Source organism: Scleropages formosus, chromosome 24, assembly GCF_900964775.1.
Source record: "Scleropages formosus chromosome 24, fSclFor1.1, whole genome shotgun sequence".
NCBI classification, from domain to species: Eukaryota; Metazoa; Chordata; class Actinopteri; order Osteoglossiformes; family Osteoglossidae; genus Scleropages; species Scleropages formosus.
The window spans coordinates 3,772,250-3,800,164 of NC_041829.1; the positions used below are offsets into that span (position 1 = coordinate 3,772,250).

A 27,915-nucleotide genomic window follows, 5' to 3' on the forward strand; every position below is an offset into this window, starting at 1 on the left:
CTTAGGTGTTCATCTTTTTCATGCAGTGTGAGGCATTTCATAGATTGGACCCCCCAGAGGTTTCTTTTCCGCTCCTGTTTTAGTGTGGAATCTTTTTGTTTTCCTTTCCTCGGTTGCCAGATGTGTTATTTGAGTCTAGATAATTGACAAATGCCTTTCTCCTTCTGCTTTTTGTGTCAGTGCTAACTGTATGCTGGGTCACTCTGAAATGTGTATTTATATTTGCCTGACTTTTTATTCCTTTAGATGCTTTTCTCCAAAGTGTCTTCTAATGAACTCTGTGTAGTGTTATCAGCCCACACACCTTATTCACCATGGTGACTTACACTGCTAGATACACTACTTACAATGGGTCATTCATCCATACATCAGTGGAACACACACTCTCTCTCTGTCACTCACACACTATGGGTGAACCTGAACAGCATGTCTTTGGACTGTGGGGGGAAACCAGAGGAAACCCACACAGCCACGGTGAGGACTGAGCAGGGATCAAACCCACGTCCTCTTGCACCACGAGTGAGAACGCTTTCATCGTGCCACTGTGCCGCCCATATTTAGTTCTTAGTTAAGTATTTGCTTAGATAAAGTGCGACATCTGTATAAATACTGCTTTGCCTTGTATAAATGATCCCTGTAAGATGCCTTGTGCAAAGTTGTTGTTGTTGTGTGACTGAATGACCTCAAACATATGAATGATCCACAAATTAAGTGGACACATGCTTAAAAAACTGTTATTTGTATAAAGGATTGCCCAGTTAAACAGCCATTAAAATGAGTTTAGCACAGTGCTTTCACCGCAGTCAACAATGTTGCTGCTACCGGTGGGCGTCCGGAAACAAGCTATTGATCCAGGAGTCGACGTTGTCCTCATCACTTGAGCGATGCTGTTTTTAATTTGGCTCTGCAGGCGGCAATAAACCTCTGAACCGTGACTTCACAGGTTAAGCCCTAAGTCATGGGAGCGGACTTGTGATGTAATGCACAATGAAGCGGGGCGTCCGACGGTTTTAATTGGACGTGTCACAAAGCGATAGATTAGCTGTCACGCCGATGAGCATGCGCCCGCGTTGATTAATGTTGCTGCCCACTTCAGTGAGTTTCACATATAACTTCATTCTTTTTATTTTTTTTTTGTCCTGCCTGTGGTTTGTTGTCTGAATAGGAAGACCTTCATTACCACATAATTACATGCCTCCCCTGTAGCCAGCATAAATAGTTTTGTCACATCTGAGACCCAAATCTGCATGTAACCCCTAGAGACTATTCTCAGGGTGGCTTTAGGCAGGGCCTCTCTTCAAGTTGAAGTATTCAACATAATGCCTCACTTGTGAGACCGGAATACTTATATGTGGAAGCAAAAGCAGAGACACTCATCTGACATCGCTGTATGTTTCTCATTGCGCTTTCAGCCGCTGCTCGTCTCTTTAGGCTCACCGATGTGGAACCAGGGTCAGGAAGCGTAGAGTTCGCTCAGGGGAAACGCAAGAACACAACGTCCCAGAGAGATGGGATGTTTACTGTGGGAGGGAAGTGGAGGAAGAAGAAGAAACTCGGGCAGGACGTGTAGACCTAGCTGCTGATCTACCCCGGTCCCGTTCCCACATTTACCCCGCAGTCGTCCTGCTTTCGCTGCACGGCCTCCCTGGACAAAGCCCCCTTTCCATTTCGGGCCCTCTAACTACACCAGCAAAGCCCCAGCAAGCGATGTACGTCCATTGAATTTTTCAGCTTGTCCTTCGCATTTCTAGCCCCTGCATTTCCATACAGCTGAATAATGCATACTTTCTCACATACATACTGTATTTACGTGCATTCATTTACCAGAGGCACTTACATTTTTTAGTAGCCAGGCAGATGCTTTTATCCAGAGTGATGTTTATAGCTTGTTTAACCCAGGAACATACTTAATGAAGCAGTTCAAAGTACTTTAAGTACTTTACTACAGGGCCACTTGAGGGACTTGATCCTATAACCCTCGGGATGCCTGCTTCCATCAGGATGTTTCTCTAACTTCTGCTCTTTTTTGGTGCTGGTGGTTTCTCTCCCTAGAATGGGGTCTTTGGGTGTCCTGCAATGAGCTTCACCGTCCCACGCGGAGCAGTGTGGCATAACTGTATGGCATAACTGTTTATATATTACATTATAAATATTATATGTACTTATAATACGTAAACTATTTATATGATATTATTAATATAACATTATATAATATGCTGTAATAGATAATATATTATTTTGTGTACGTGTGTGTGTGTGTATATATATATATATATATATACATATGTAATTTCTATGTCCATCCATCCATCTTCCTCCGCTTATCCGGGACCGGATCGCGGGGGCAGTAGTCCAAGCAGAGCCCCGCAGACTTCCCTCTCCCCGCACACCTCCTTCAGCTCCTCTGGGGGAACCCCAAGGCGTTCCCAGGCCAGCCGGGAGACGTAGTCTCTCCAACGTGTCCTGGGTCTGCCCCGAGGCCTCCTCCCAGTGGGACATGCCCGGAACACCTCCCCAGGGAGGCATCCAGGAGGCATCCGGAACAGATGCCCGAGCCACCTCAACTGGCTCCTCTCGATGCGGAGGAGCAGCGGCTCTACTCCGAGCTCCTCCTGGGTGACTGAGCTCCTCACCCTATCCCTAATGGTGTGCCCACCCACTCTGCGGAGGAAACTCATTTCTGCCGCTTGTATCTGCGATCTCATTCTTTCGGTCATGATCCAGAGTTCATCACCATAGGTGAGGGTAGGACCGTAGATCGACCGGTAAATTGAGAGCTTCGCCTTACAACTCAGGTCCTTCTTCACCACAACAGACCGGTACAATGACCGCATTACTGCGGACGCCGCATCGATCCGTCCGTCAACCTGCCGCTCCATTTTTCCCTCACTCATGAACAAGACCCCGAGATACTTGAACTCCTCCACTTAAAGCAGCAACTCCCCCCTAACCCGGAGGGGGCAATCCACCTTTTTCCGACTGAGAACCATGGCCTCGGATTTGGAGGTGCTGATTCTCATCCCCTCCGCTTTGCACTCGGCTGCAAACCTCTCCAGTGCACGCTGTAAGTCTTGATTCGATGAAGCCAACAGGACCACATCGTCCGCAAAAAGCAGAGACGAGATCCTGCAGCCACCAAAACACCCTCTGTTCTCTGGCTGCGCCTAGAAATTCTGTCCATGAAGATAATGAACAGAATTGGTGACAAAGGGCAGCCCTGGCGGAGTCCAACATGCACCTGGAACAGGTCTGACTTACTGCCGGCAATGCGAACTAAGCTCCTGCTCCGGTCATACAGGGAACGAACAGCCCATAGCAGAGAGTCCTGAACCCCATAATCCTGAAGTACCTCCCACAGGATGGCATAAGGGACACGGTTGAATGCCTTCTCCAGGTCCACAAAACACATATGGACTGGTTGGGCAAACTCCCATGAACCCTCCAACAGCCTAGTGAGGGTATAGAGCTGGTCCAGTGTTCCACGGCCAGGGCGAAAACCTCATTGCTCCTTCTGGATCCAAGGTTCGACTATCAGCCGGATTCTCCTCTCCAGTACCCCGACATAGACTTTCCCAGGGAGGCTAAGGAGTGTGATCCCCCTATAGTTGGAACACAATCTCCGGTCCCCCTTCTTAAAAAGAGGGACCACCACCCCGGTCTGCCAGTCCAGAGGCACCGTTCCCGAGCTCCACACAATGCTGCAAAGGCGTGTCAGCCAAGACAGCCCCACAACATCCGGAGACTTGAGAAACTCGGGGCGGATCTCATCCACCCTCGGAGCCTTGCCACCAAGGAGTTTTTTGACTACCTCAGCAACTTCAGCCAGGGTAATGGATGAGTCCCCCTCCGAGTCCCCGGCCTCAGCTTCCTCTACGGAAGGCGTGTCGGAGGGATTGAGGAGATCCTCAAAGTACTCCTTCCACTGCCCAAGGACATCCTCAGTTGAGGTCAGCAGTGCACCAGTTCCACTGTAAACAGTGTTGGCGGAACACCGTTTCCCCCTTCTGAGTCGCCGGACGATTTGCCAGAATCTCTTTGAGGCCGACTGAAAGTCTTCCTCCATGGCCTCACCGAACTCCTCCCAGGCCCGAGTTTTTGCCGCGGCGACTGCCAGAACCGCGTTCCGTCTGGCCCGCCGATACCCGTCAGCCGCTTCAGGAGTCCCATGAGCCAGCCAGGCCCGATAGAACTCCTTCTTCAGCTTGACGGCATCCTTTACCTCCGGTGTCCACCACCGTGTTCGGGGATTGCCACCGCATCAGGCGCCGGAGACTTTATGGCCGCAGCTCCAAACCGCCGCCCCGACAATGGAGATGTGGAACATAGTCCATTCGGATTCAATGTCCCCAGTCTCCCTCGGGACCTGGTTGAAGCTCTGTCGGAGGTGGGAGTTGAAGACCTCTCTGACAGGGGCCTCCGCCAAACGTTCCCAACAGACCCTCGCGATGCGTTTGGGCCTGCCAGGTCTGTCCAGCTTTTTCCCCCGCCATCGAATCCGACTCACCACCAGGTGGTGATCAGTTGACAGCTCAGCCCCTCTCTTCACCCGAGTGTCCAAAACATATGGCCGAAGATCAGAAGAAACGACTACAAAGTCGATCATCGACCTCCGACCTAGGGTGTCCTGGTGCCAAGTGCACTGATGGACACCCTTATGCATGAATATGGTGTTCGTTATGGACAAACCGTGACTAGCACAGGAATCCAATAACTCACCACTTGGGTTCAGATCAGGGAGGCCATTCCTCCCAATCACGCTCCTCCAGGTGTCACTGTCGCTGCACACGTGGGCGTTAAAGTCCCCCAGTGGGAGCACTTTCCAGCACGCCCCCCAGGGACTCTAAAAAGGCCGGGTACTCTACACTGCCGCTGGCGCATAAGCACAGACGGCAGTGAGAGACCGTTCCCTGACCCGAAGGCGCAGGGAGATGACCCTCTCGTTCACCGGGGTAGACTCCAACACATGGCGGCTGAACTGGGGGGCTATTAATAAGCCCACACCTGCTCGCCGCCTCTCACCCTGGGCAACACCAGAATAGTGGAGATTCCATCCCTGGTTGAGAAGAGTGGTTCCAGAACCCAAGCTGTGAGTGGAAGTGAGCCCGACTATATCTAGACGGTATCTCTCAACCTCCTGCACTAGCTCAGGCTCCTTCCCCGCCAGTGAGGTGACATTCCAAGTCCCAAAAGCCAGAGTTGGCGCCTGAGGTTTGGGTCGGCTGGGCACTCGGCCCCGACCACTGCCTAAATCACAACGCACCGGCCCCTTACGTCCTCTCGGGCAGGTGGTGAGCCCACCAAAGAGCGGCTCCACGTCTTGGCTTCGGGCTGAGCCTAGCCAGGCCCCGTGGGCATAGACCTGGCCACCAGGCGCTCGCATGCGAGCCCCCCCCCCAGGCCTGGCTCCAGGGTAGGGCCCCTGTGACCCCATACTGGGCGGGGTAAACGAGGACCTTGATTTAATAGTCATAAGGGGATTCTGAACCGCGCTTTGTCTCGTCTGTCACCCAAGACCTGTTTGCCTTGGGAGACCCTACCAGGGGCATATAGCCCCAGGCAACATAGCTCCTGAGATCATTCAGGCACTCAAACCCCTCCACCACGTTGAGGTGGCAGTTCGCAGAGGGGTAATTTCTATGTATATAATAAGGGGTTGTAGCAGGTTTGGCCTGTGCCCACTCTCTGGGTTTGAGTCCTGCTTGGGGTTCCTTGTCACGGACTGGCGTCCCGTCCTGGGTGTGTCCCCCTCCCACTCCAGCCATGTGCCCTGTGTTGCTGGGTTAGGCTCTGGTTCACCACGACCCTGCTTGGGACAAGGGGTTTTACACTGTGTGTGTGTGTGTGTGTGTGTGTGTGTGTGTGTGTGTGTGTGTGCTGCTATATTACAAGAAATTTAAAAGTAACACATGTAAAATGGTGATATTACATTCACATTTCAGATGCAAATTGGAAATAACACACACACACACACTTTCTGAACCACTTGTCCCATACGGGGTCGCGGCGAGCCGGAGCCAGATCCTAACCCGGCAACACAGGGCATAAGGCTCGAGGGGGAAGGGACACACCCAGAACAGGGCACCAGCCAATCTGTTTCAAGGCACCTCAAGCGGGGCTCGAACCCCAGACCCACTGGCGAGCAGGACCCAGTCCAACCCCCTGCGCCACCGCGTCTCCATAAATTGGAAATAATTGCACTTATTATTACAACTGCAAAAATAGTTCTTTGATATGAAATCATTTCAGCAACTTCCTTCCATGGCTGCTACTTTTTATGGTTGAGAAGTAAGAATGTATATCATCGGATTTAGTGTTTACCGCATAGTTTTAAGCAGAATTACTAGTATTCAGGTTTATGACAGGAGATTTAGAAGAGAAAATAGGGCTTGACAGAAATGCTAAACAGCATACACTGGAATAAAAGTCTAAATCACAAAAGAAGGGTGTGACACATTTTAACTGATTAAAAAAAGTCACAAAGAACTTCTTTCTAAGAGGAAAAGCCTGACTTCACAATGACACAAATGAGTCTCAATGCAGACACAGGTAATTCTGTCATTGCCAGTCACCAAAGTATAATTTCTCACACTTTTGGTTTGGTTGAGGGGGGGCTTGCATTGCATGGCCTGCTCATCCTTGGAAGAAAAAATGATTAGTTCAGTAAAACTAGGTGAACAGAATTTTTTCTTTTTTTTTTTTTTAAAAGAGGGTTATTGTGTTTTTTCTTATGGTACTGTGCCTCGCTCGAGCTGTTGACATAGGGAGATGTGTGTGTTGTATTTTCATTATGGGAGCTGCGAGAGTGTTTTCAGTTATGCTCTTGGTCTTTGCTTCAACACTGTGATTGCACATAACTTTAAGTTTACATCTGCAGCTCTTTTACCATGTATTTGCATAGTGCAGATGTTTTTTCCAAAGTGATGTACAATTGTTATTTATTTTGCTGATGCCTTTATCTAAAGGAACTTGGAGTGCTAGGTACACTGCAGTCACCCTACAGCCATTCTCTCATCTACACAGCAGAACAAGGTAACACACACACACACACACACACACACACAGAGACAGACAGAAGGCAATTTAATGCTACCAGTTCACCTGGAACATGTCTTTGGACTGTGGGAGGAAACCCACGCAAACGTGGTTGAGAAAATGCAGGCTGAACCGGGTCTGTTCTTTCTTCACATTACTGGAGTGTGTTCCCTTTGCCGCTTGTGCAGCCCTGAGCTGTGGTCAGGTTGAGGAGAGTGGAGCTGAGTACTGATCCCATGTACCCATGCAGCGGCTGGGCTTCCGCTTGGCTTTCCGGAAGAAACGCCTCAGAATGTAATCTTTTCCTGGATATTGCCCATAACTGGTCAGATCAGCAGAGGGAAACCAGCAAAACGGGATGTGTTGTAACCTGTTGTCCAATAATTTGCTCCGGGCTCCATCTAAAAACATTTATTTTATCATAGAAAGAAGTTTACGCGTTAAATAATTGTAGATTAAAAATAATTATAGTGTAAATGAAGATCGATAACCTGTACTTCAGTGCTGTGACTTTCTGTCAACCGTTACGTGTTGAAGAGTTTTGCCCTTATTTATTGGCCAAACCCTTTATTTCAGTGATTAATAACTGTATTGAAGTCTGCTCATCTGCTCCATTCATCTTCACTGCTTTCTGTTAAAACAAAATATGCTCCCGAACACATTTTATGACATTGGTTATATTCATTTTGCATTTCGCAGAATGCTAGTATAATTTTAGTATGATAGGCTCTGTGTTACATCACGAAGTCGAAAGATGCATCACGCCGATGGTTTTCACATGTACTCTTTCACATGTAAGTTTCCCCTTGGGCTAAAAACGTACCGCTGCGTCCTCTGAGCCAAAGTTGCTGTTGCAATGCTTTGCCCCAAATTACCAAATGATCAGACTAGCCTAAGAAGCGTGTGATGGAGATTGCATTGCGTTGCTGTGCACAAAGAAGGCCCTTCCTCTAATTGCTGGCAAATATTACTTTCCACATTGGATCCTCTGTCTCCTTTTAAATGTATTCATTTCAGCAGAGCTTTTCACCAAAGCGACTTACTGTGTTAACTTACTTCCAATTATTTCCCCCTTTGCACAGTTGGGTAATTTGTAAAATTCGGGATAAGTATCTCGATCAAGCGTAGTAAAGCTGGAGGTGACAGTTTCATAGGTACTGTGATTTCCTATATACTGTCATCTCGCTTCTTTCAAGTTGTTTTCCTCACGTCCTGTAAAAGTGAGAATAAAATCCCTAAGTATGTTTCATACTTTCCCATGAGTTACTGTTAAAACTGCAACTGTAAAAGTACTTTTATTAAGAAAGTGTATTCTGCACCCAAAATATGCACAGTTCATCTCAAGTGAGACAGGGTGAGTTTATTTTTATATATATATATGTTGATTTTTTAAAAATGTGAATAAACACTAAAGACCAAGTTTTACGGGGCTTGTAAGAAGTGCAATATGGAAGAGTGGCTCAGAGTACAGGCCTGCTCTCTTTCCCAGTGCCAAAAAAAATCTCTGTCAGCTGGTTCATTCCGCGTCCCGCAAAGTGACAGCGTGGCCTAATTGGCTCTCCGTAATAGCCCTTGGAGTACATTGCGGGACGACGAGTGCAGCCAAGCGAACAACAGCATAATCCTTCACGTTACCTGCTTATCAAACCTGAGCGCAGTTCCTGCTTGCGCTGCAGGGAGCGCACGGGCCGCCCTCGGGGACTCTCGGGTTTGAAGGAGGCTGCTGCACATCACACAATAACATAATTAAATAATTTATCGGACACGAAACATGGACATTTGCGAAGCGAGCGTCTGCCGAAATTTTTTGAACACAGTAATTTTTACAAGCATAAAACAAAGAATATGTTTCCGGCAAACAGTGCAGAAATAATACAATATGATGTCATGCAGAAACAATGGAAACACTGTAGCACGGTGTGTTCCTTTCTCCCTTTTTGTCTTCGAATCCGGCATTTTTATGGTGCAACATTTTCCATTTATATTAAATGAATAGAGTATATGCACCTCATTCATCTCTCTTTTGTACGTTTTTATGATAAGTTTTTCACAGAAATGAATCATGTTCATTTTGATTCATGTTCTTCTGGAGGGGGGGCGCGGTGGCGCAGTGGGTTGGACCGGGTCCTGCTGTCCAGTGGGTCTGGGGTTCAAGTCCCGCTTGGGGTGCCTTGCGACGGACTGGCGTCCCGTCCTGGGTGTGTCCCCTCCCCCTCCGGCCTTACGCCCTGTGTTGCCGGGTAGGCTCTGGTTCCCTGCGACCCTGTATGGGATGAGTGGTTCAGAAAATGTGTGTGTGTGTGTGTGTGTGTGTGTGTGTGTGTGTGTGTGTGTGTGTGTGTGTGTGTATCATGTTCATTTTGATTCATGTTCTTCTGGAGGGGGGGCGCGGTGCCGCAGCGGGTTGGACCGAGTCCTGCTCTCCCGCGACCCTGTATGGGACAAGCAGTTCAGAAAGTGTGTGTGTGTGTGTGTTCTTCTGGAGAACTGTAGCAGTGTGCTTGAATATGTAATACATTTTGAGGAAGCTTTGTGTCCCAAACCCATGCTTTGTCCTCCATCTCACACTGGAGAGGGACAGCGGAGAAACGAAACGTTGGGGGGGGTGTGCGTCTTTGAGCCCCCAGGAGGGAACCCAGGAGTTCATCAGTTCCCCTGTTTCTGTTTTCATCACAGTCGACCAGCCCTTCATATCGGTCACCCTCATGGTGCACAACGCACGACACGTTATACGCGGTACAACGAGCAAAAATCCGTCACATCTTTATTTCGGCTAATGTTACACTCGTCGGTATAATTTGAAAGCCCTGTAATGACTTGGAATGTGATATATCTCAAAACATCCTTTTTGAACCCATTTCTTTCCTGTTCTCCCGACAGCTTCATAGATTTGCATCACATCATCTGTCATGATCACCTTTGTGTTTGCTGTGTGACTCAGTTCTGTAGGCCGCTCCTTGTGTTACGCGAGCTGCCAAGAATCGTGGCATCAGACAAACAGCTGTGCTTTGACATTCGCTTGTCTCCATCTAGAGCTCCTGGCCTGCTGTGAAATGCACTTTTGTTTACTCTCTTGTACGCCGCTTTGGACAAAAACCAATTGAATGAATGTAAATAAGGTGTTTTTCTGAATGAGAACCTTTCTGAATGTCAATAGTTCATGTTGCCAAACAGAAATGGAGTTTAGAAGGCAGTTTACTGGTTAGAGATGCTGAAGGCATTGGCCTTGAAGGACCCACGTTTGAATCGTGCCTCTGCTTCTGCTGTAGTACCCTTAAGCCAGGAACGTACCTTGAATTGCTCCGGGAAAAATTACCCAGCTGTATAAATGGGTAAATCAGTGTAAATGGCTCAATGCTGTAAGTTGCTTGGGAGAAAAGTTTTGCTTAAGTGCCACAAATATTCAGGGGACAATATACAGTTTGTCTTGTTCTCACACTCGCGATGTCTTATTGACTTTTGGACGTGTACTTGACCCCTCTCTTGATCTGTATTTGTTAGAATGAGGGATTTATTTAGCATGACCTGCACTGTATTGGAAAAACACAATGGCTGTGGAGCCTTTGTAAAGAGAAAAAGTAAAATCACTGTATCATGGGTCAATGAAGGCATGTTGAGCAGATGACGGCAGAAGAAATACGGCTCTTTGTGAGTTTTTGTGGCGGCCCTTCCAGATTAAGCAGATTTTAGTGCCGGGGTGTGATTTTAAAGTTTGGTGATGTATCGATTGAACGGACAGGTTCCTTTCCTGAGGGAATGACACTTGTGGAAGTGCAGGACTCCGTCAGAGGCATGTTTTCACTTGAAGGGTTAGCCCCGGCCAATCAATTGCACAAATAAAGAGAGGAAGTGACACTTGGCTTGGCGGACGGCAAGCGCTGAGCCCTGCTGTAGGTACAGTATCTCCTTGACGCTCCATGTGAGCTGTCAGAAGAATCCATACCGTTTGTCGGTGACAGGAGATGATAGACACTGGATTTTGGGACCTTTTCATGGTCTTGAGAACTGGGGACGCCTCGGTGTTTTGGACGCACCATGCCCGAACTAGCCGGGTATATTATACATGTACAGCACTAATGTACCTTTGTTACCCCACAATGTGTGCGCTTGTGACACTGATGATTCCGCCCAACATGTGCGGCGGCATGTCACCGAGACAGAGATTTATATGCAAGAATGATTTGCTCACGTCTGCGACACAAAACAAATAGGTTTCGACTTGCGGGGCTGTGTTATTTTCGAGAACGTTGTCTGTTACTGACTACGTAGCTCAGTTCAAGTGATATAGTTTCCCAACAATGGATGCCATACGTAGCTGGCACATTACTGCCCATATTGCCCATCCTGCGCTCTTGACATTTCCATATTTTCATCTCACAGTGAAAATTAAATACATAAGGAAGCCTTTACGCTGCGGGGAGCGCGGTGGCGCGGCGGGTTTGGCCGGGTCCCGCTTTCTGGTGGGTCTGGGGTTCGAGTCCTGCTTGGGGTGCCTTGCGACGGACTGGTGTCCTGGTCTCGGTGCGTCTCCTCCTCCTCCAGCTCTACCCCCTGCATTGCCGGGTTAGGCTCCGGTTCGCCGCGACCCCACATGGGACAAGTAGTTTCGGACAGCGTGCGTATGCGCCTTTACGCTCTAATAAAAGTGTTTGTGTAGATACGTTGGGGTCGTCATCTACTTCACCAGAACCAAGTGTCAATCCTGAGCTGCTGTGGAGAAAAATTTTGTACAAACAAACTGGTACCTGGTTGCTGGAAGACAGGACACGTGTGTGAAGTGTTTCTGTGCGTTTTATTGTGTTGTGAAGTTTTGTCATTCAGGTGAGACACTTATTAATAACGCTTGGAGAAGCCAGTGTGACAAACCGTGCAACGCTCTCAAGTTATACACCATCTTTGCACCAGAAGGCTTTCCTTGTCCAGAGCCGCACTGTTCTGTAAGTAATGTGGTGTGGTGTTGACACCTGCGCAGTCCAATTCGGATTTCCCACTTGGAGAATGTTCCCATCCCCAGAAAAGGCCTCTTGCCATTTCTTATTCATCTAACTTGAGCAGAATGTTTATTTATAAAGCCTTTCATTCAGGTAGTCCAGGTGTGGCCTGCCATTTTCAGAATGTGCAGTTTCAGTGTAAGGATGGTGGAATCCCCTCCCTCTGTCACTCAGAACTGCTGAATCCCTCTCACCATTCAACAAAGATCTCAAAGCCCATTTCTGTCAGACTCAGTCATACTGTTGTTATTAACTCATTTCATACCGTTTAAGTGATTCTGTTTCAGTTCTATACAGTTCAGTTCAATTTATTTTACATTTCATATTTTTCAGTTCAATTTATTCATGCTTGTCCAAAGAGGCTAAGATTTACTTACCTCGATTTACTCGTTTATGTAGCAGGGTACTTTTTCCATGAGCAATTCAGGGTAAGTTCCATGATCAAGTGTAGTGAAATGGGATTTGATGCTGGATTCTTTCAGTCCTTACAGAAATACTTGAGCAGGTGGTGTAGTGGTTAGAGCTGTTGCTGCTTTGTACTCCAATGACCCAGGTTCGAATGGTAGTCTTGCCGTAGAAGCCTCGATCGAGGTACCTGCCATATAATAATGCTCGTGTGAAAATTGACCAGTAATCCTGTGTAAACCGGTAGTACCTTAATTCTGTCGCTTCTGAGAAAAGCGTAAGGGAAGTAAACGCATTTAAAACATACTCTACGCTGTATAGTTTGCTGAAATATTCCTCACATGTGACACCGCTGATGGATGAGTTGTTTTATGAGCAGACCCAGAAACGCAAACCAAATATTTAGCTCTCAGTGCTTTTCTTACACCACATACAGTACAAACACGTGAGCAGTTGTTAACTTTGGTCGATGAGCGGTAAGACGTTGAGGGTGTGTGGCCTCCCGTTCTAGGCGGCCCTGTTGGAGGGCTCCGAAGGCACGAGAACATATGGGGATAAGTGGGCTGAACGTGGGGAGCTCTCGAACAGATGGGGGTCCAGTGACTTGGAAAAGATCGGCCAGTCGGGATAAGCGGAGCCAACAGCCTGGGCCTCTGGTGTATCAGCGGTGAGAGCTGTGGAGCAGAACGCAGACTGCTGCACTGCCCTCGGCCACCTCACTCACAGTCTCTCTCTCTCTCTCTCTCTCTCTCTCACACACACACACACACACAGATACACACAGAGCAAAGAAAGAAGGAAAAGGCTACATGTACGTGGAGGTGTGTGCGCGCTTTGGGCTGGTTGAGCGTGTGCACAATATCAAAGAGAGACAGCAGAAGCGAAGAAACTTCCGGATGTTGATGACTGCAATAATAACAGTAACATAGTCCTTGGTAACAGTAATTAATAACGTTGCATTTCATAAAAGTGGGTGGAATCAGTCTATTCCATACACACATTCCAGTCTGGAAAAAAAAATTCAAACCAAGGATAGTTTGAAAACACGGCACTGGCATCGCTTTTCCGGCAAAAGGAATTCAGTCACACACCTGCTATCAGAGTAAATCCGTCAGGTATTAAAGATGTACATTACAGGGCTATATTGATATCTGCCCTTTGCGAAAGCAGCCACAATAACTTTTTGTCAAAGTTTCCATTTTATTGCAGTAAGGGTGTCTTACTGTTTCACCATGGCACCGGCCCTGATGCTCATCCTGGAGTTCTTTCATGATAGACAAAAAAATCACTCCTGCAGAGATTGATGGTGCCAATTTGAAGGTGGCAGTACAGCAGGAAGGGTCAGAGAAATGGATCAGTATCCAATGGATTATAACAAGGCCTGGGGTGTTTTTACAGTACATGGGTTTTTTCTTCTTGCTACCATCTGACTCTTTAAAACTCTTTTTCGAAATTCTTTAGAGACCGCGCGTGTTAAAAGATACAGTAGACACGATACTGACACTATCCATGACACTGTACTGGCTCCTCATGTTATGAACACTTGAGTTACAAGGTTTTGAAAACAAATGATCCATTTCATGCTCAGCATTTATTTTTTACAGCATTTTATGAGCCATTTTTTTAAATTTCTGCCATCTGCATTTCCATATATAACCATTAGTTGGTAAAATGCAGTCAGGAATAGAAAAAGAATGGGCGTACGCTTGCCTTCATTCAGCTCACTTCCGTAGCGTTTACAGCACGTGTCTGGAGTTGCTGAATGCTGGCGATCAATAGCAAGATGAGGAACGCTGTACAGTTTTATCGAATGACTCAGTTAAAAGCTGGCTTTTGAAAGGAGTTTGTGAAGACAATGTATTTTTATTCTCTGTAATTTTAAATTAGATTTAATTTCTACATAGTTTGAAATTAATATAAATATTATGCGAACATTCTTTGAGACACATTAAGCCTTTATTAATTCTGTAGACGATAAAAGATGATTAAGATGGCTTGAAGCTGATGGAAACGGCTCAGGTTTATGTGATTCATTGATGAATGGTATTGAATGGCAGGTTTTGGAGGTTTTTTGTATTTTCAGTAATTTACAGTTTTTACTGTAAATGTAGTTTAACATTTCAAAAATAAAATAAAAGTGGTTCAGTGTGGTGTAATGGTGTCATGTCCGGAGTATACGCTGCCCTGTGCTTCCTGGGTACAGCAGAGCACCACAATTCTGCGTTAGACGAGCGGTCACGGATAACTGAGGGATGGAAGTGTTACACAGCATCATATATTTCAGCTTCGTTTGAGGTTTTTACATAACCTAACTGGTCAATAAATGGAGGAACATATCTCTTGTTCATTTTTTATTGATTGTGGTAAAAGTGCCTTTGGATTTATGAACCAATATGAAGAGATTTTGGTCCCTGTTGGGTTTTTAAGCTGAGCACCCGATGTACCAACCGCTCTTAGTATACTGGAGTCATGAAAGAGACAAAATATTTGTGAAGGGATGTTATTCTAACATTTGAGGACAAGTAGATATCAGAATTTTATTTTCTGTTTTTTAAAGGAACTCGCTTTAGAGGAATACTGGCCCGAGTTACTGTTGGCACTAATTCGGACATGTTTTATCTGTACCACAATGGACATCTTTATGAACTATAAAAACCACAAATTTGGGATGTTTCTACTAATATTCTCAGAAATAGGTCTCTTTGCCAGTTTGTTTTCCTCTGCATTTACAGTCTATTGTGCACATTTAGCTGCTAGTAGAGAACAGTACTTTAAAACTAAAGCTGAAAAGCTCATTAAAGCCGAATTGCCATTTCTGCTTTATGGTGAAAGAAGCTGGAATACGAAAAGGAATATTTCGAGTGCCTTTTGGCTATCTATTTAACCTTCTTGTAATATTTTTCTCTGTGTCGTATGTGCAGTTATCTACCTGGGCAATTTACACACTGTTTAGATGTTCTGGTACAATAGTGATTTATTGCACTGTTAAGGGATATAGAATCTTCAGCTCCAAAATCAGTGGCAATTTTTTAATGCACAGTTGGAGACAAAATTATTCAACTTACTTTGCAGTGCTTTGCGATTAATTGTTTGTAGAAGTTTAAGTCAAAACGGATCTGCAATAATGTTAACAAATAGTTAGATTATTATGGTATTGATTCATTAAATGAGATTTTATTAGTTCATTGTCTGCAACTGAAAACGTTTTTTTTTACAGCAGCCATTATCGGAATGTCACCCTTCCATTTAGTGTAAGATATATATTTTGGTGCTTTGTTATCTCTGCCCTGTGAAAACACTTGTCATTTATGCCCAGAGTGACAGCATTTCAGTAATAGAGTGAGTGACCCTGGATGTGCTGTAATAATTTGGGTTTTTCTACATTTTTCTACCCTCCTCTGTCTCAGGTTATCAATGATTTATTTCACTATTAAAAATAAAAACCACATCACATTGTACATGGACACAGGACACGTTCTCCTAGCGGACACGCGGAAGAGCTGTGAAATTGCCCATCCTGGCTCCTAAGGACGGCTTGACAGCTGTCCAGACATGACCAGAATATGCTCGGGGTGGAGTGCGGTGTTCAGCACGCTCAGGTCTCGAGGCTCACAGTTTGTGGCAAAGGACTCTGCAGGGAAGCGTGAGGAGAAATCGACTCCTGCCCTCTGTCAAGCGTTAATTTAAATATTCTTTTGTCAGATAATTAACTGTGCCATGACTTGCTGATCAGAGAGCTTAACTGGCTGAAGGTTATTAATGACTGCTCCTCATAAGCACATGTGCATGTAATACTTTTACATACCGCATTTTGTTTTTGTGTCTTTCTCTTCTCTGAAGTGAACAGGAACAGAAGGAAAGCCAATACACTGCAGCATGCCTGTGGCTAATACATTTGCAACTGTCGCTTTGTAACACCCATGCCAAATACAAGTTCTTGTGAGGGTGCGGATCGAAGCAGAACCTGACTCTGCCTGTGCATCAAACACAACACCTTAAGTCATCTTACACATATATACTTGGTCCTCAAGTCATGAGCATGGTTGGGTACAGACATTTACAGTACATCACAACTGGTAAGCATTTAATAGCACACACTTCCCTCGATGAATTCCCAGGAAGCATGGATACAGCTATAATAAATTAAACCTTTGATATAAGGCTATACTTTCCCATTTTCAGTAGTTGCTTGTCCTATGGACAATCACTGCATCCCGAAGTCTATCGTGGACAAACGGGGTGAAACGGGGTATATGTGGACAGGATGCCAGTCTGCTGCAGGACTTTTGTGATATTTTTATTATCTTGAAACACATTCAAGATTTGTCAGCATCTGAACACTTTCAGTTGCCTCATTCTCTATACAGTACAATCAAGAAAAGCAAAAGAATACAGACATACTGCATGTCATCATGCTTTTAATCACCGACACTTAGGAATACGAGGTTTTTGCCGGAAATTTTTGATACATTTTGTGAAAATATAGCCATTGCCAGTGTCAACAGCTGCTTGACCCGAGCAGGGTTGCGGCGAGCCGGGGCCTGCCGCAGGGCACAAGGCCGAGGGAACGCACCCAGGACGGGACACCAGTCCATCGCAAAGCACTCCATGCTGGGATCGAACACCAGACCTGCTACGCAGCGGGCACTGGCTGAACCTGCTTTGCCACCATGCCCTCCTGTGAACTTATAAACTGGAAAAAAAATAGCATCTTTGAAACATCAGCTCATGCATTTGTAGTGCAGAGTACAAAGTGTACTGTACTTGGATTTTCGCAGTGACAGCCTGCCATCACTATAAGTAAAAATGGCACTTAAACTTCAAGTTCACTGTAGTTCACATCATAGCCAAGAAAGATTTTGCCTGAATATTATAGTTATTGAAATTATTAAAATTATCAAGACATCAGACTCAGCAGGCTGTTGAGGCTCTTAAATGTAACAGATGGAGAGGTGGGGGATGCAGATTAAACTGTGTGCCATTAACTTGGGCTGCTGGGGTGCATCAGTGCTGAGCTTGTGGAGAGGCCCTTGTGCCAATGCGGACACATCCTTACAACTGCACTTTTGTCAGCGTAGCGGGGGTCCTGCCGAGCGGGCCGACAAGCCGCACACTCAGACCCTTCTGGAGCAAGCGGCGCTGTGTCGAAAACCTGGTTCTTTTTAAAATTCTGCAGAAGAGCAGGAACTGGAGCAACTAAAAACCATCTGGGTGGTTTTGCTGTTCTGACACAAAGGGAGAAACCTCTATTTTTGTACATTGTTGGCATGCCCAGGAGGGGTGGGCAGCCAGTTGGCCTTGAACCGCCAAAGTTTTATCTCCACTCCACCGTTTCCTTCTGGAATTTGTCCCACACTAGACTTTAAATGTCTGTCTTGGTTGTTAATCTCCGCTTTCAGTTGTTTTCTGTGTGTTCTTACACACAGGGTCCTCAACGTACAAAATTGGGAGCCTTTGGAATATAGAAGTCTCTTCATAGCTCTGTTTATTGTAATTGTGCAATCGTAGATATAGCTATAATAACTTTCATTAGTTCCAGCTGCATTAAAATAAAACAAGTTTAAAATAAGTGGAAATAAAGATAGCAGGTTTCTACAAATTGTTGTTTCATAGTCATCGCATGATTTATCCCATAAATATGCGCAGTGCCTGCTATCTTGTTATTGATTAGAAGCAAGTTGTGTTAATATGGTCCCACACTCCTCTATTTGGGTACATTTTACTACCAACTAATGGCTGTACGCAGAAACACAGGTGACATTCGCTCTGCATCAAAAAAATTTCTTGAACCTAGACAAGTGAAGAAAACGCAATTCAAAATAAATAAAGCGATAAAAGTTAGTATCCGAAAATTTGTTACTTGAATGTTTGTAAGTCGAGAAGCCATTTCATTTGTTCTTGTATCTGTATTCACAAAGCACCCGAGACAAGTTATCTGAAAAAGAAGTGAATTGAATTGAACTGGAAATGAATTTCTCAGCGGAAAGATACAGCATGTGAGATGAACAGCAGGGGTGAGAGGTTCAGATGTAAAATGGTCTATTTGCAGGTTCCATGATCTGGTACTGGGTCCTCACCACGGTAATGTGATTGTATGTCAGTAGCGTGTGGTTCCCTGAACAAAACGGATCTGTGCTGGGTGCCCTGGAACACAACGAGCAATCGGATAAGCACCGGTTCTATTGAACAAAAGAGGCTGAATAATAAAAATTGTACTTTTGAGGAGAACGGAGGCCTGTAATTTAACATTGCTAGTGCTACTTGTTGGAGGTCCCACTGAGATCCTGAATGAATGGTTTATAGTTATTGACTCCCCTTAATAACATCAGCGGTATGATGAGGTTGCCCAGCAGTGTAGATTATAGAATAAAGGCATTTTTGTTGCATAGACAACAGCGTAGATTTAATTTCGTGGAGAGTGAATTAATAGTGAAAACAATTACTTTTTGTGGAAGACGCTGTGGCTGAAATTGACATGTTTCTGATTTTAAATGATTATGGCCTCTTTTCTGTGGATGGGCAGTTTTCATTACAGTGCCTGTGTGGAGCATCCCTCCAGTATGGGTCAAGGCTGGACAGTCAATTGGCATCAAAGCTTAATGACTTTGCTATTGTCATCTTTGTGTTTTGCGCTGTGTGAAACAATTTGAAAGGGATTTGTTCAAAACAAATGTCAGCTTTCTCCCCACTGGTTGTTGGGTCTTATTGGTGTCTATTGTTATGAGCCCATAAAAAAGATTTGTTTTTGAGAGGAAAAAAATAAAAACAACCCAAATGTTGCTGAAACTTTTTGTGGGTGGGGCTAAAAAAAAAAAAAACAATAAATATGGAGAATGGCAGAATTTCTTCATTTTCTAATCAAGTTTAAAGCATCCTTGAAAATCTCATAGTGGAGTGAAAAAAGAAAGAAAGAATAAGTTGGAAGCTGCTCGATTATACTTGGTTTGCTGTGTAATCACAAAGGTCATCTTCATGGAGATGATTCTCCTTTGACACAGGAGAATATCATTGTGCTGTACAAAAAATCAATTGGCAATGTGACATTCCAGCCCCTCTGAGCTATTTTTGTCTTTCACCAAAGTCCATTTTGTTATTGAAAAGAACAGCAAAGTCAGTGCTAAGAGGCTCCCGGGCACACCAGAGCCTCATGTTGAACTTCAGCCAGCCAGTGAAGGCGTCCACTGCCTGTTGGTTTGATTTCAGTGGGGTCCTGCTGGAGGAAGGGAGCGCTCTGTCATTGATGGATGGCAACAAACACAAACAAGAGCAAATCCAAAGGCCAGTTAGGAAAACCTACAACAGCTTGGGTGGCACAATAAATTGCCACATGGAGGAGAAGCCATCATCTTGATGGGTACCAGTTAGACCACCATCTGTGCAGACCGAGCAAATGAAAAAGCACTGGCTGTGAGTCAGGATCTTGGCCTGTTATCTGTTAAGACCCCCCGTGGAGACATTTAGCACCTCCGCTGGTGTCCTGCGGAACAAGGTGGGTCACTGTCCATGGTGCTGAGTTGAGTGGGGAACTTGCTACACCTTTATCCTGCTTCTCTGCCAGCTGATCCCCTCGCAGGCCACCGGTAGGCCGTTTTTAACAGTAAATAAGTGTTACGTTACCCTGTTTATCCCTGTGCTCAGTGATGTGGAAGGAAGAACTGAGCAGTTCACTAAGAGGCTTTGACTGGAGGGAAGGAGGATGAATGAAGAATCATGCCATGTCAGAAGGCTTCAGATATTTGAGTTTAAAATATGTATTTTGGACTACATTATTTGTGTATCTCATGTTCTTGGTGAGTGTTATAAAAAAGTGCATGGATCCTCAACTTTCAAACACAACTGAGACTGGATGTCCATTTGTAACTTGATTTGTTTATAAAAACTATTTTGTCACAAAATCACAATCAATACACCTTTATCAATAGAGACACATCTATTCATTAGCTGGTCAGGACCTCTAACAACCTCAGATAAAGCCAAATTAAACTGAAATAACTGTAAAATATTGGTTCTGTAAAAGTCTTGGGAAAAGCTATTAAACTTAAATAGCTAAAATAAACTTATTATTTTAATGTTTTTCTTCACATTGAGCTACATTAAAATTAAAATTGAAAGAACAAGTGCCTTATTCCACAAATTGCTATAAAATCATGAAAATGACCGTTTTGTACCTTAAACATTAGCCCTACACAAGTTGTAAACACTGTGGATGTGAGTTGAGTACAGACAGTCCTACATTTTTACTCTTTTTTTTTTTTTTTTAAATCTGTCAAGGTTTTTTTTTTTTTTTTTTTTTGACAGCTAGACAAAGAGACACTGATTCATTTCACAGACAAATTTTAGAAAATGGACCAAACTAATTTTTTAAAATGATAATTTTAACATTTTTAACATACGGACCTGGTGTGTTCTACTTAAACCCCTCATACAGGGCCCCCCTTCTGCATGACCACTCCTCTGTAGGAAACTGATGCAGAAGCTGACCTTCACACACACTCCTCCCCCGTCACTCAGTTTCTGGAGAAATGACCACCGAGCGATGACCGGAGGCAATTTTTATTATCCGTTCAAACATAATGAAATTTTCATTTTTACCTCTAGTACAAGGGCAGACTGCTGCAATTCATTAAAGAATATAAGAAATAAAAAATAAAATTAAATAAAAACCCAAAGTAACTCAGGAGCCTTAGAAAGTAAATCATCTCTTTTTTTTTTTGGAATGTATCACTAATGCATTTCAAGTTCAAGTTTATTGTCATAGGTACAAGTACCACGTACAAGTATCATGAAATTCTTCCTGAATGCTTCTCCACAGACTATGGACAAAGACAATAGAAATACTGCAGAAACAAAACAATGGCAATGACAATGACAGTGAGTAATGCAATAGCAATAACAATGAATGATGGTAAGAATAATAACAATAATACCAGCAGACAGCCAGAGAACTCAGAACGTGAGGGCGAGAATGCGAATGCTTAAAGTGACAGTGTAATTTACCAATGTGCTTGGAAGGAGCAGTCCAACTCTATTTACTAAAGGTGGCACACTGGTGAGTGTTGTATACTCTTACAGCAGTGGGGTAAAAGCTCTTCCTGCACCTAGCAGTGTGAGTTTGAATAGACCTGAGCCGCTTTGCAGACGGCAGAGAAGAGAAAAGTGCCCGTGCGGGGTGATTGTGATCTTTCATGATGCGCATCGTCCTTCTGAGGCAGCGTGTGGTGTAGGTGTCCTGGACCGCTGGTAGCCGTGTGCCGATGATTTCCTGAGCTGTTTTGACCACCCTCTGTAGGGCTTTCTCTTCCTGTACGGAGCAGCTGCCACCCCAGGATGTAATACACCCTGTGAGGACGGACTCCACAACACACCTGTAGAAAGTGGTGAGGACTGTAGTGGACATCCTGGCTTTCTTCAGACGCCTGAGGAAGTGGAGGCGTTGATGGGCCTTTTTAATGGTTGATGCTGTGTGCTCAGTCCGTGTGAGTTTGGCAGTGAGGGTGACTCCTAGGAATCTGAAGTTGTTGACCCTCTCTACAATATCCCCTCCTATGTAGATGGGTGCCTGAACCGTATCCTGTTTCCTGAAGTCAGTCACCAGCTCCTTAGTTTTACTGACATTGAGAGACAGGTTGTTGTCCTGGCACCACTCTTCCAGGAGCCTAATCTTCTCTCTGTAGGCCGTCTCATCATTGTTGGTGATCAGACCCACAATGGTAGTATCGTCAGCAAACTTTATGGTGGTGTTGGAGCTGTGCCTGGCCACACAGTCATGTGTGAACAAGGAATATAGCACCGGGCTCAGGACGCTTCCCTGTGGAGTGCCAGTGTTGAGGGTCAGTGGGGAGGAGGTATTACTGCCAATCCGCACACGCTGGGATCTGTTGGTGAGGAAATCCAGGATCCCATTGCACAATGTGGCACTCAGTCCAAGACCTAGTAGTTTGTGGATCAGCTTGGTTGGGATGACAGTGTTAAATGCAGCGCTATAGTCCACAAACAATAGCCTTGCATAGCAGTTTTTATTATCCAGGTGAGACAGAATGGTGTGAAGTGTGTGTGTGATATTGCATCTTCAGTGGATTTTATCTAGATCCTTCATCCGTTTGACTTTGCCATTTGTGACTGATTGAATTTGTAGCATGAACTCCTGTAAAATCACCCGTCACCATTAAATAACAAAGTTCCTGCTATTTTGTCACTGCATAGCCACACAAACTGAGTGATTCATTGTCCTCTGCAATACTTTGAGGCTATTTTAGTTTTCTTTAAATGATTTCTGGGCACCCTGTTAGAAACCCAATCTGGACTCCTACTTTTAAAGGGAATTCAGGCCAGGTGTTGCTCGTTTTGATGGATGTTTCTTCAATCACTTTGTTTCGCAGGTGAACATGCTGTGTCATAATATTGTCTTTGCATCTCACAACACACCACTGAGTGTATTGCGGTTTTCAAGATGTAATAAATAAAACTGCAAACATCATTTGCAGCGTGACGGACTACAGTATATTCATGTTACACAGCAATAATGAAATGTGTGTGCTGCTGAAGCTCGGTCCTTCTCAATATTTCCAGCATTGCGCTCCGTTCCTGCTAAAGAGATGTACTGTACTCGACTGTACTGTACACGTGTCTGCTGACTGCTCTTATCCCGTTTCATGTGAAGTCTACAGAAGATCCCTCAAATCCTTTCCCTCGTCTCAAGGGGAGATAGTTTACAGAGTAATATTCCCATATGTGAACTTTTTGAGATTTGGAAAACTGCGAAGGAAGTGCAGTGTCTGTCATAAGTAACATCATGTGGGAGCTGGTTTTCTCCCTCTGATGTCAGAGCTGAATCTTAATTAAGTCAAATTAGATCTTAAAGCACTTGGTAAAATAATTTGTCTTAATGACCAAATGAGCCGAGATTTTTAGAATTGGCTTTTCAGACCTCGGTATGTTTTTGATAATGTTACTTGTGAAGAACTTATAGGGGTGTTGTAATTATTTATGATATCAGTCATTTCAAATAATAATAATGTCACTATGGTTTTACATGCATATATGGAACTATTGACTAAGACTGTAGTGGTGCTTGTTTCATCTGTGTGGAGTGTGTGTATGTCCTGCTGTATGGGGGCTTATGGGTTTGGCCGATTGGTCATGCTGCTGTAAATTAGCCAAGAAGTGTATGTTTGTGTCCTGGTTTGTCTGGTGACCTCTAGAGGAATGCTTTCTAGCTCCATTTCTCGCTGACCATGCACAAAATCAGTTCAAGTAATAGAGTTTGGGCTGTAGCTGTGCTGTTCCTGTATAATTTTTTTTACATTTATTTATTTACTGTATAGGGAGTGCGGTGACACAGCAGGTTTGGCCTGTGCCCGCTCTCTGGTGGGTCTGGGGTTCGAGTCCTGCTTGGGATGCCTTGCGACGGACTGGCATCCCGTCCTGGGTGTGTCCTCCCCCCTCCAGCCCTGTGCCCTGTGTTGCTGGGTTAGGCTCCGGCTCGCCGTGACCCCACTCGGGACAAGCGGTTTCAGTCAATGTGTGTGTGTGTGTGTGTGTGTGTGTGTGTGTGTGTGTGTGTGTGTGTGTGTGTGTGGATGTTTAGTGGATGTTTTCCAAAGCGACTCATCATGATTTACCCATCGATGCAGATGATGATGATGATGAGATATTTTATTGTCATTGTATGCAATACAACAAAATTTTGTATGGCAGCCATCTGAACAGCAGCAGCATAAAGAACGAACACTTAAATAAATGAATAAATAAGTACATAATTAAACAAATAAGAATTAGATTGAAACTTTCAAGTCCATTCATGTGGCTTTTCTAATGCTGATGTAGCCTCGGCTTGCGGGGGAATGTATAGTATAGCCTGCTATACCGACTGTTGTTCACATAGATACACAGTTCTCCTCTGCTCTTCCCGGAGTCTCTTGTCCGACCCGCTTCTCATCTTGTCCATCTTGTTGGTAATAGACCTGGGGGTGGTGAGGAACAGGACCGGAAGTGCTGGCCTGTACGGCTTAGCCTGTAGCCGAGCACGTGGCCTGGGCTCGTGTCCCCGCTTCTGTTTCCTCTCCCTCCGCCGCCCGCGTTGCCTCGCTGGTGGAATGGCAATTCTGATGGGCTGTGGGGGGCCTAGGATTTCCGAGGGGATGAAACTGGTATCAAATCTTAAAGCTGTGTGGTGGTCTCTGGTGAAAGGTATCTGAGATCGGTGATATTGGGTGTCGGTAGTATTGGTATATTGGTAATATGCACTGAAAGCTACTGCTGTACTGAGGGAGAGCCGAGCACTGCGTCTGCAAGCGCCGCCATCTTGCCCTTCCATTGATGGGTACCCATTGATTTACCCAATGATGTGGAAAGTGTTTACAGCACCTCAGGGCAAGTACCTTACTCAAGGGCACTGCAGTAGGAGGTAGGAACTGAATCTAGATTCTTCAAGTGGAAAATGTCAGCTCTTACCACTACACTGCCCTTGGTCTTCTGATGGCCAACAAACCTCTTGATCTCTAACCTCCTGCCCTCTCATCCCTTGCAGACCTGCTGGCTGTACCCAAGCACCCCTACGCTGCCATGGAGAACTGGGGCCTCAGTGTGTTTGTGGAGCAGAAGATCCTACTGGACCCCGAGGTGTCATCGTTCTCCTACCTGATGGAGCTCACCATGGTGGTGGTCCATGAGATCTGCCATCAGGTGGGACTCCTTCACGCCCACTTTTCATTAGGATTTGTGGCTCAGAGGTTCCACAGTGCTTCCTCACTCTAGAAACCACCTTTCGCTCTAGCCTTACCTCACATCACTTAACACAGAGGTGTTTACAACCTCTCGTCCTCTGTATGTGCTTTTGTGCTTATCCGACCATCCTCAGTATCTTTGTAGAAGTTGTTTTACTAGCATGTGCAGTGCTGAAGCTGTAATGACTTACTTCTTCTTTTGTCACTGTTGGGTGAGATTTTCATCTTTGAAGCTGTCTGAAATTTTGTTGCTGAACCTTTACATTTACATTTACACTTATTCATTTAACGGGTTCCTTTGTCCGATCTCCCTTTGAGTGACAGCTGAATCAGATTATCTTTGCTTTTGAACTCCCCTTATTTCTTTTATCGCTTTCTTTGTGCGGTGAAGATGCTCAGCCCTCAGTGCTCAGGGTACATTTAGTCCCCGGATGCTGTTTGGGTGGTACTGTGCCATTATACTCACCGTAGCCTTCATAACACTCTAACTGAGCTGTAGGACATCTCTGACAGTTTAAGCTGCTGGATTTGTTTCCCTCCTGCAGCTGGTGTAGAAATGAGTGGGTTTGATCTCCTGCATTGTGAGGAGGTGGTGATTGTAATGCTGCTGCTGGCAGCTGCTTCAGTCGAGTGCAGACCTGACGGCGCGATGCTTCTCTGAGATCCCTTTAACCATCTCCTGAGCCGATGTTTTTTCTTATTCCCCCCTGTGCAAAGTAACCTAGTTCTGGCACCTGCTGTCTTTATAGATCATTACTAATAGATCAAACAAAGCTGCCGAGACCAGTATTTTTAGATGGGGAGCATTTGAAAATATATGATTTGTTGTGCAGATTTATGCACAAGTGTGATCTTCTTGTCCCCGCTTTTGCCTGCTTTACAGGGGCCTTAATGTTGCTAAGCCATTAAAATTTCCGTTCCTCATTAAAACGGATTATTTACCGGCTGTCTTACTGAGATTTACTGCAGCGAGAAGCAATTTGAATGAGACATGCATTTTCAATTAACAAGGAGGTAGTATTCAGGTCATATTTGACATTTTTTTCTGCGACTTTAAAAAAAAAAAAAAAAAAAAAAAAAAAGGCCAAATGTGACCTGAACACATTTCTTTAGCTCGCCTTTGTTTTGACCAGAGAATAGATCTTTGATCGACACTTGAATCTCAAATAATCTTCAGTTTCTGTGCACACTGTCATATCTTGACATTAAAAACGGAGCTCTGTGGGCAGAAACAATGGGGTTTCCATGAGCTGCATAGCGCTTAAGTAGATTTGCACCCGTCTGACATATTGATGAGTGTCGGTTTTGTACAGTGCAAAGTCACTATTGCTGTCCAATAGCTCTTTAATCACAGCTAAAAAGATAATCAGATTCTTAGAGGATTTCAGAAAGAAAGGGATAACCAAAGTCAGTGTGATGATGGCAGGAGTAGGCAGTTTGCTGTCACCTTAATGAGCAGAAATGATAAACGTGCTTATTTACTGACAGTCATTTATCCTGACGTGACCTCGATTATTTCCAGCACCACGGACAGCACCTGAGAGCCATTTCTTCCAGCTGTCAGTTCACTGTGGTGACTGCTACAAACGTGGTAAATAAATTGCAAGTTGGCTGTCAATCAGCAGCATAACAGTCGTACAAGGGGCACATAGGTAAAATTATATGTATTTGTGTGTGTGTGCGCGCAGGCACCCTCACGTCATGTGTACCGTTAAGATGCTGGCAACTTTGTCCGGTTCACTTCTGTTTAGTTTTTTGTATGTTTCTGATTTTTTCCAAATATTCTCTCACAGGAAGGACATCAGTCACAGCTTAACTAGTAATAATATGTGTCTATATACTTCATAAAGGGGGGCGCGGTGGCGCAGTGGGTTGGACCAGGTCCTGCTCTCCGGTGGGTCTGGGGTTCAAGTCCAACCTGGGGTGCCTTGCGACAGACTGGCGTCCCGTCCTGGGTGTGTCCTCTCCCCCTCCGGCCTTACACCCTGTGCTGCTGGGTAGGCTCCGGTTCCCCGCAACCCTGTATGGGACAAGCGGTTCGGAAAATGTGTGTACTTCATAAATGTAAAACTAGAAACAATAACACAACACTGTGCTCTATTCATAAGTTTCCAAGGACACCGTGAAAACAGTGTCTTTAACAAATCTTCCGGCTGTCATCAAAAATTATTTGCGATGAAGAACCTGTATAGCCTGGGCTGTGCTCTTTCTGCTTGCACTGAAGCAAAGGATGCAGTACGAATCCTGAGGATTAAATCACCAGATAAAGTTTCCTCTTGCAGAAACTTGTGGGTTTTGAGGAACAACCAGGTCTGCTCTCTTTCTTTGCCAGCTTCCTCTGCTAAAGAGGTCAACACTGTGTGCGTTTGCCCGCTGCTGGCATCACCATGGAGACTCACACCGCAAACCTGGTGTGGATCATAGCCTGGGCTGTCTGTCCTTAACCCCTGAATGACTGTATCAATGACCCCCCCAAAGTCACAAGAGACTAATAACCCAAAACCAATTGTACGTGACATTCTTTTTAACACAGCACGAATACAGTTTCTCCTTGAGGACTCAAGCTTAAAACCCTCCAGTCACAAGTCCTGCCCATCAAACCCTGCTGTATTTTTTTGTTTTAAGTTAGACTTAATTCTGTTGCTAATATTGTCACGTGAATGATGCTCTCATTATAACTTATATTCTGTGTGATTACACCTGTTTCTCTCATTTATTCATTCTGTAAGTGAGAATGGTGTTCTTAATAACAACACTCTCAC

General features: G+C 44.9%; 1 protein-coding gene across 1 annotated transcript in view; it reads left to right on the forward strand.

Annotated features, from left to right (window-relative positions):
• LOC108936360 (thyrotropin-releasing hormone-degrading ectoenzyme-like) overlaps window positions 1-27,915 on the forward strand; it is a 117,516-nt gene that overhangs the window by 30,233 nt on the left and 59,368 nt on the right. Inside the window, exon 4 of the mRNA XM_029248883.1 lies at window positions 24,958-25,112. Within this exon, the coding sequence (XP_029104716.1) occupies window positions 24,958-25,112 (155 nt within the window). The remainder of the gene's footprint in view (window positions 1-24,957; window positions 25,113-27,915) is intronic.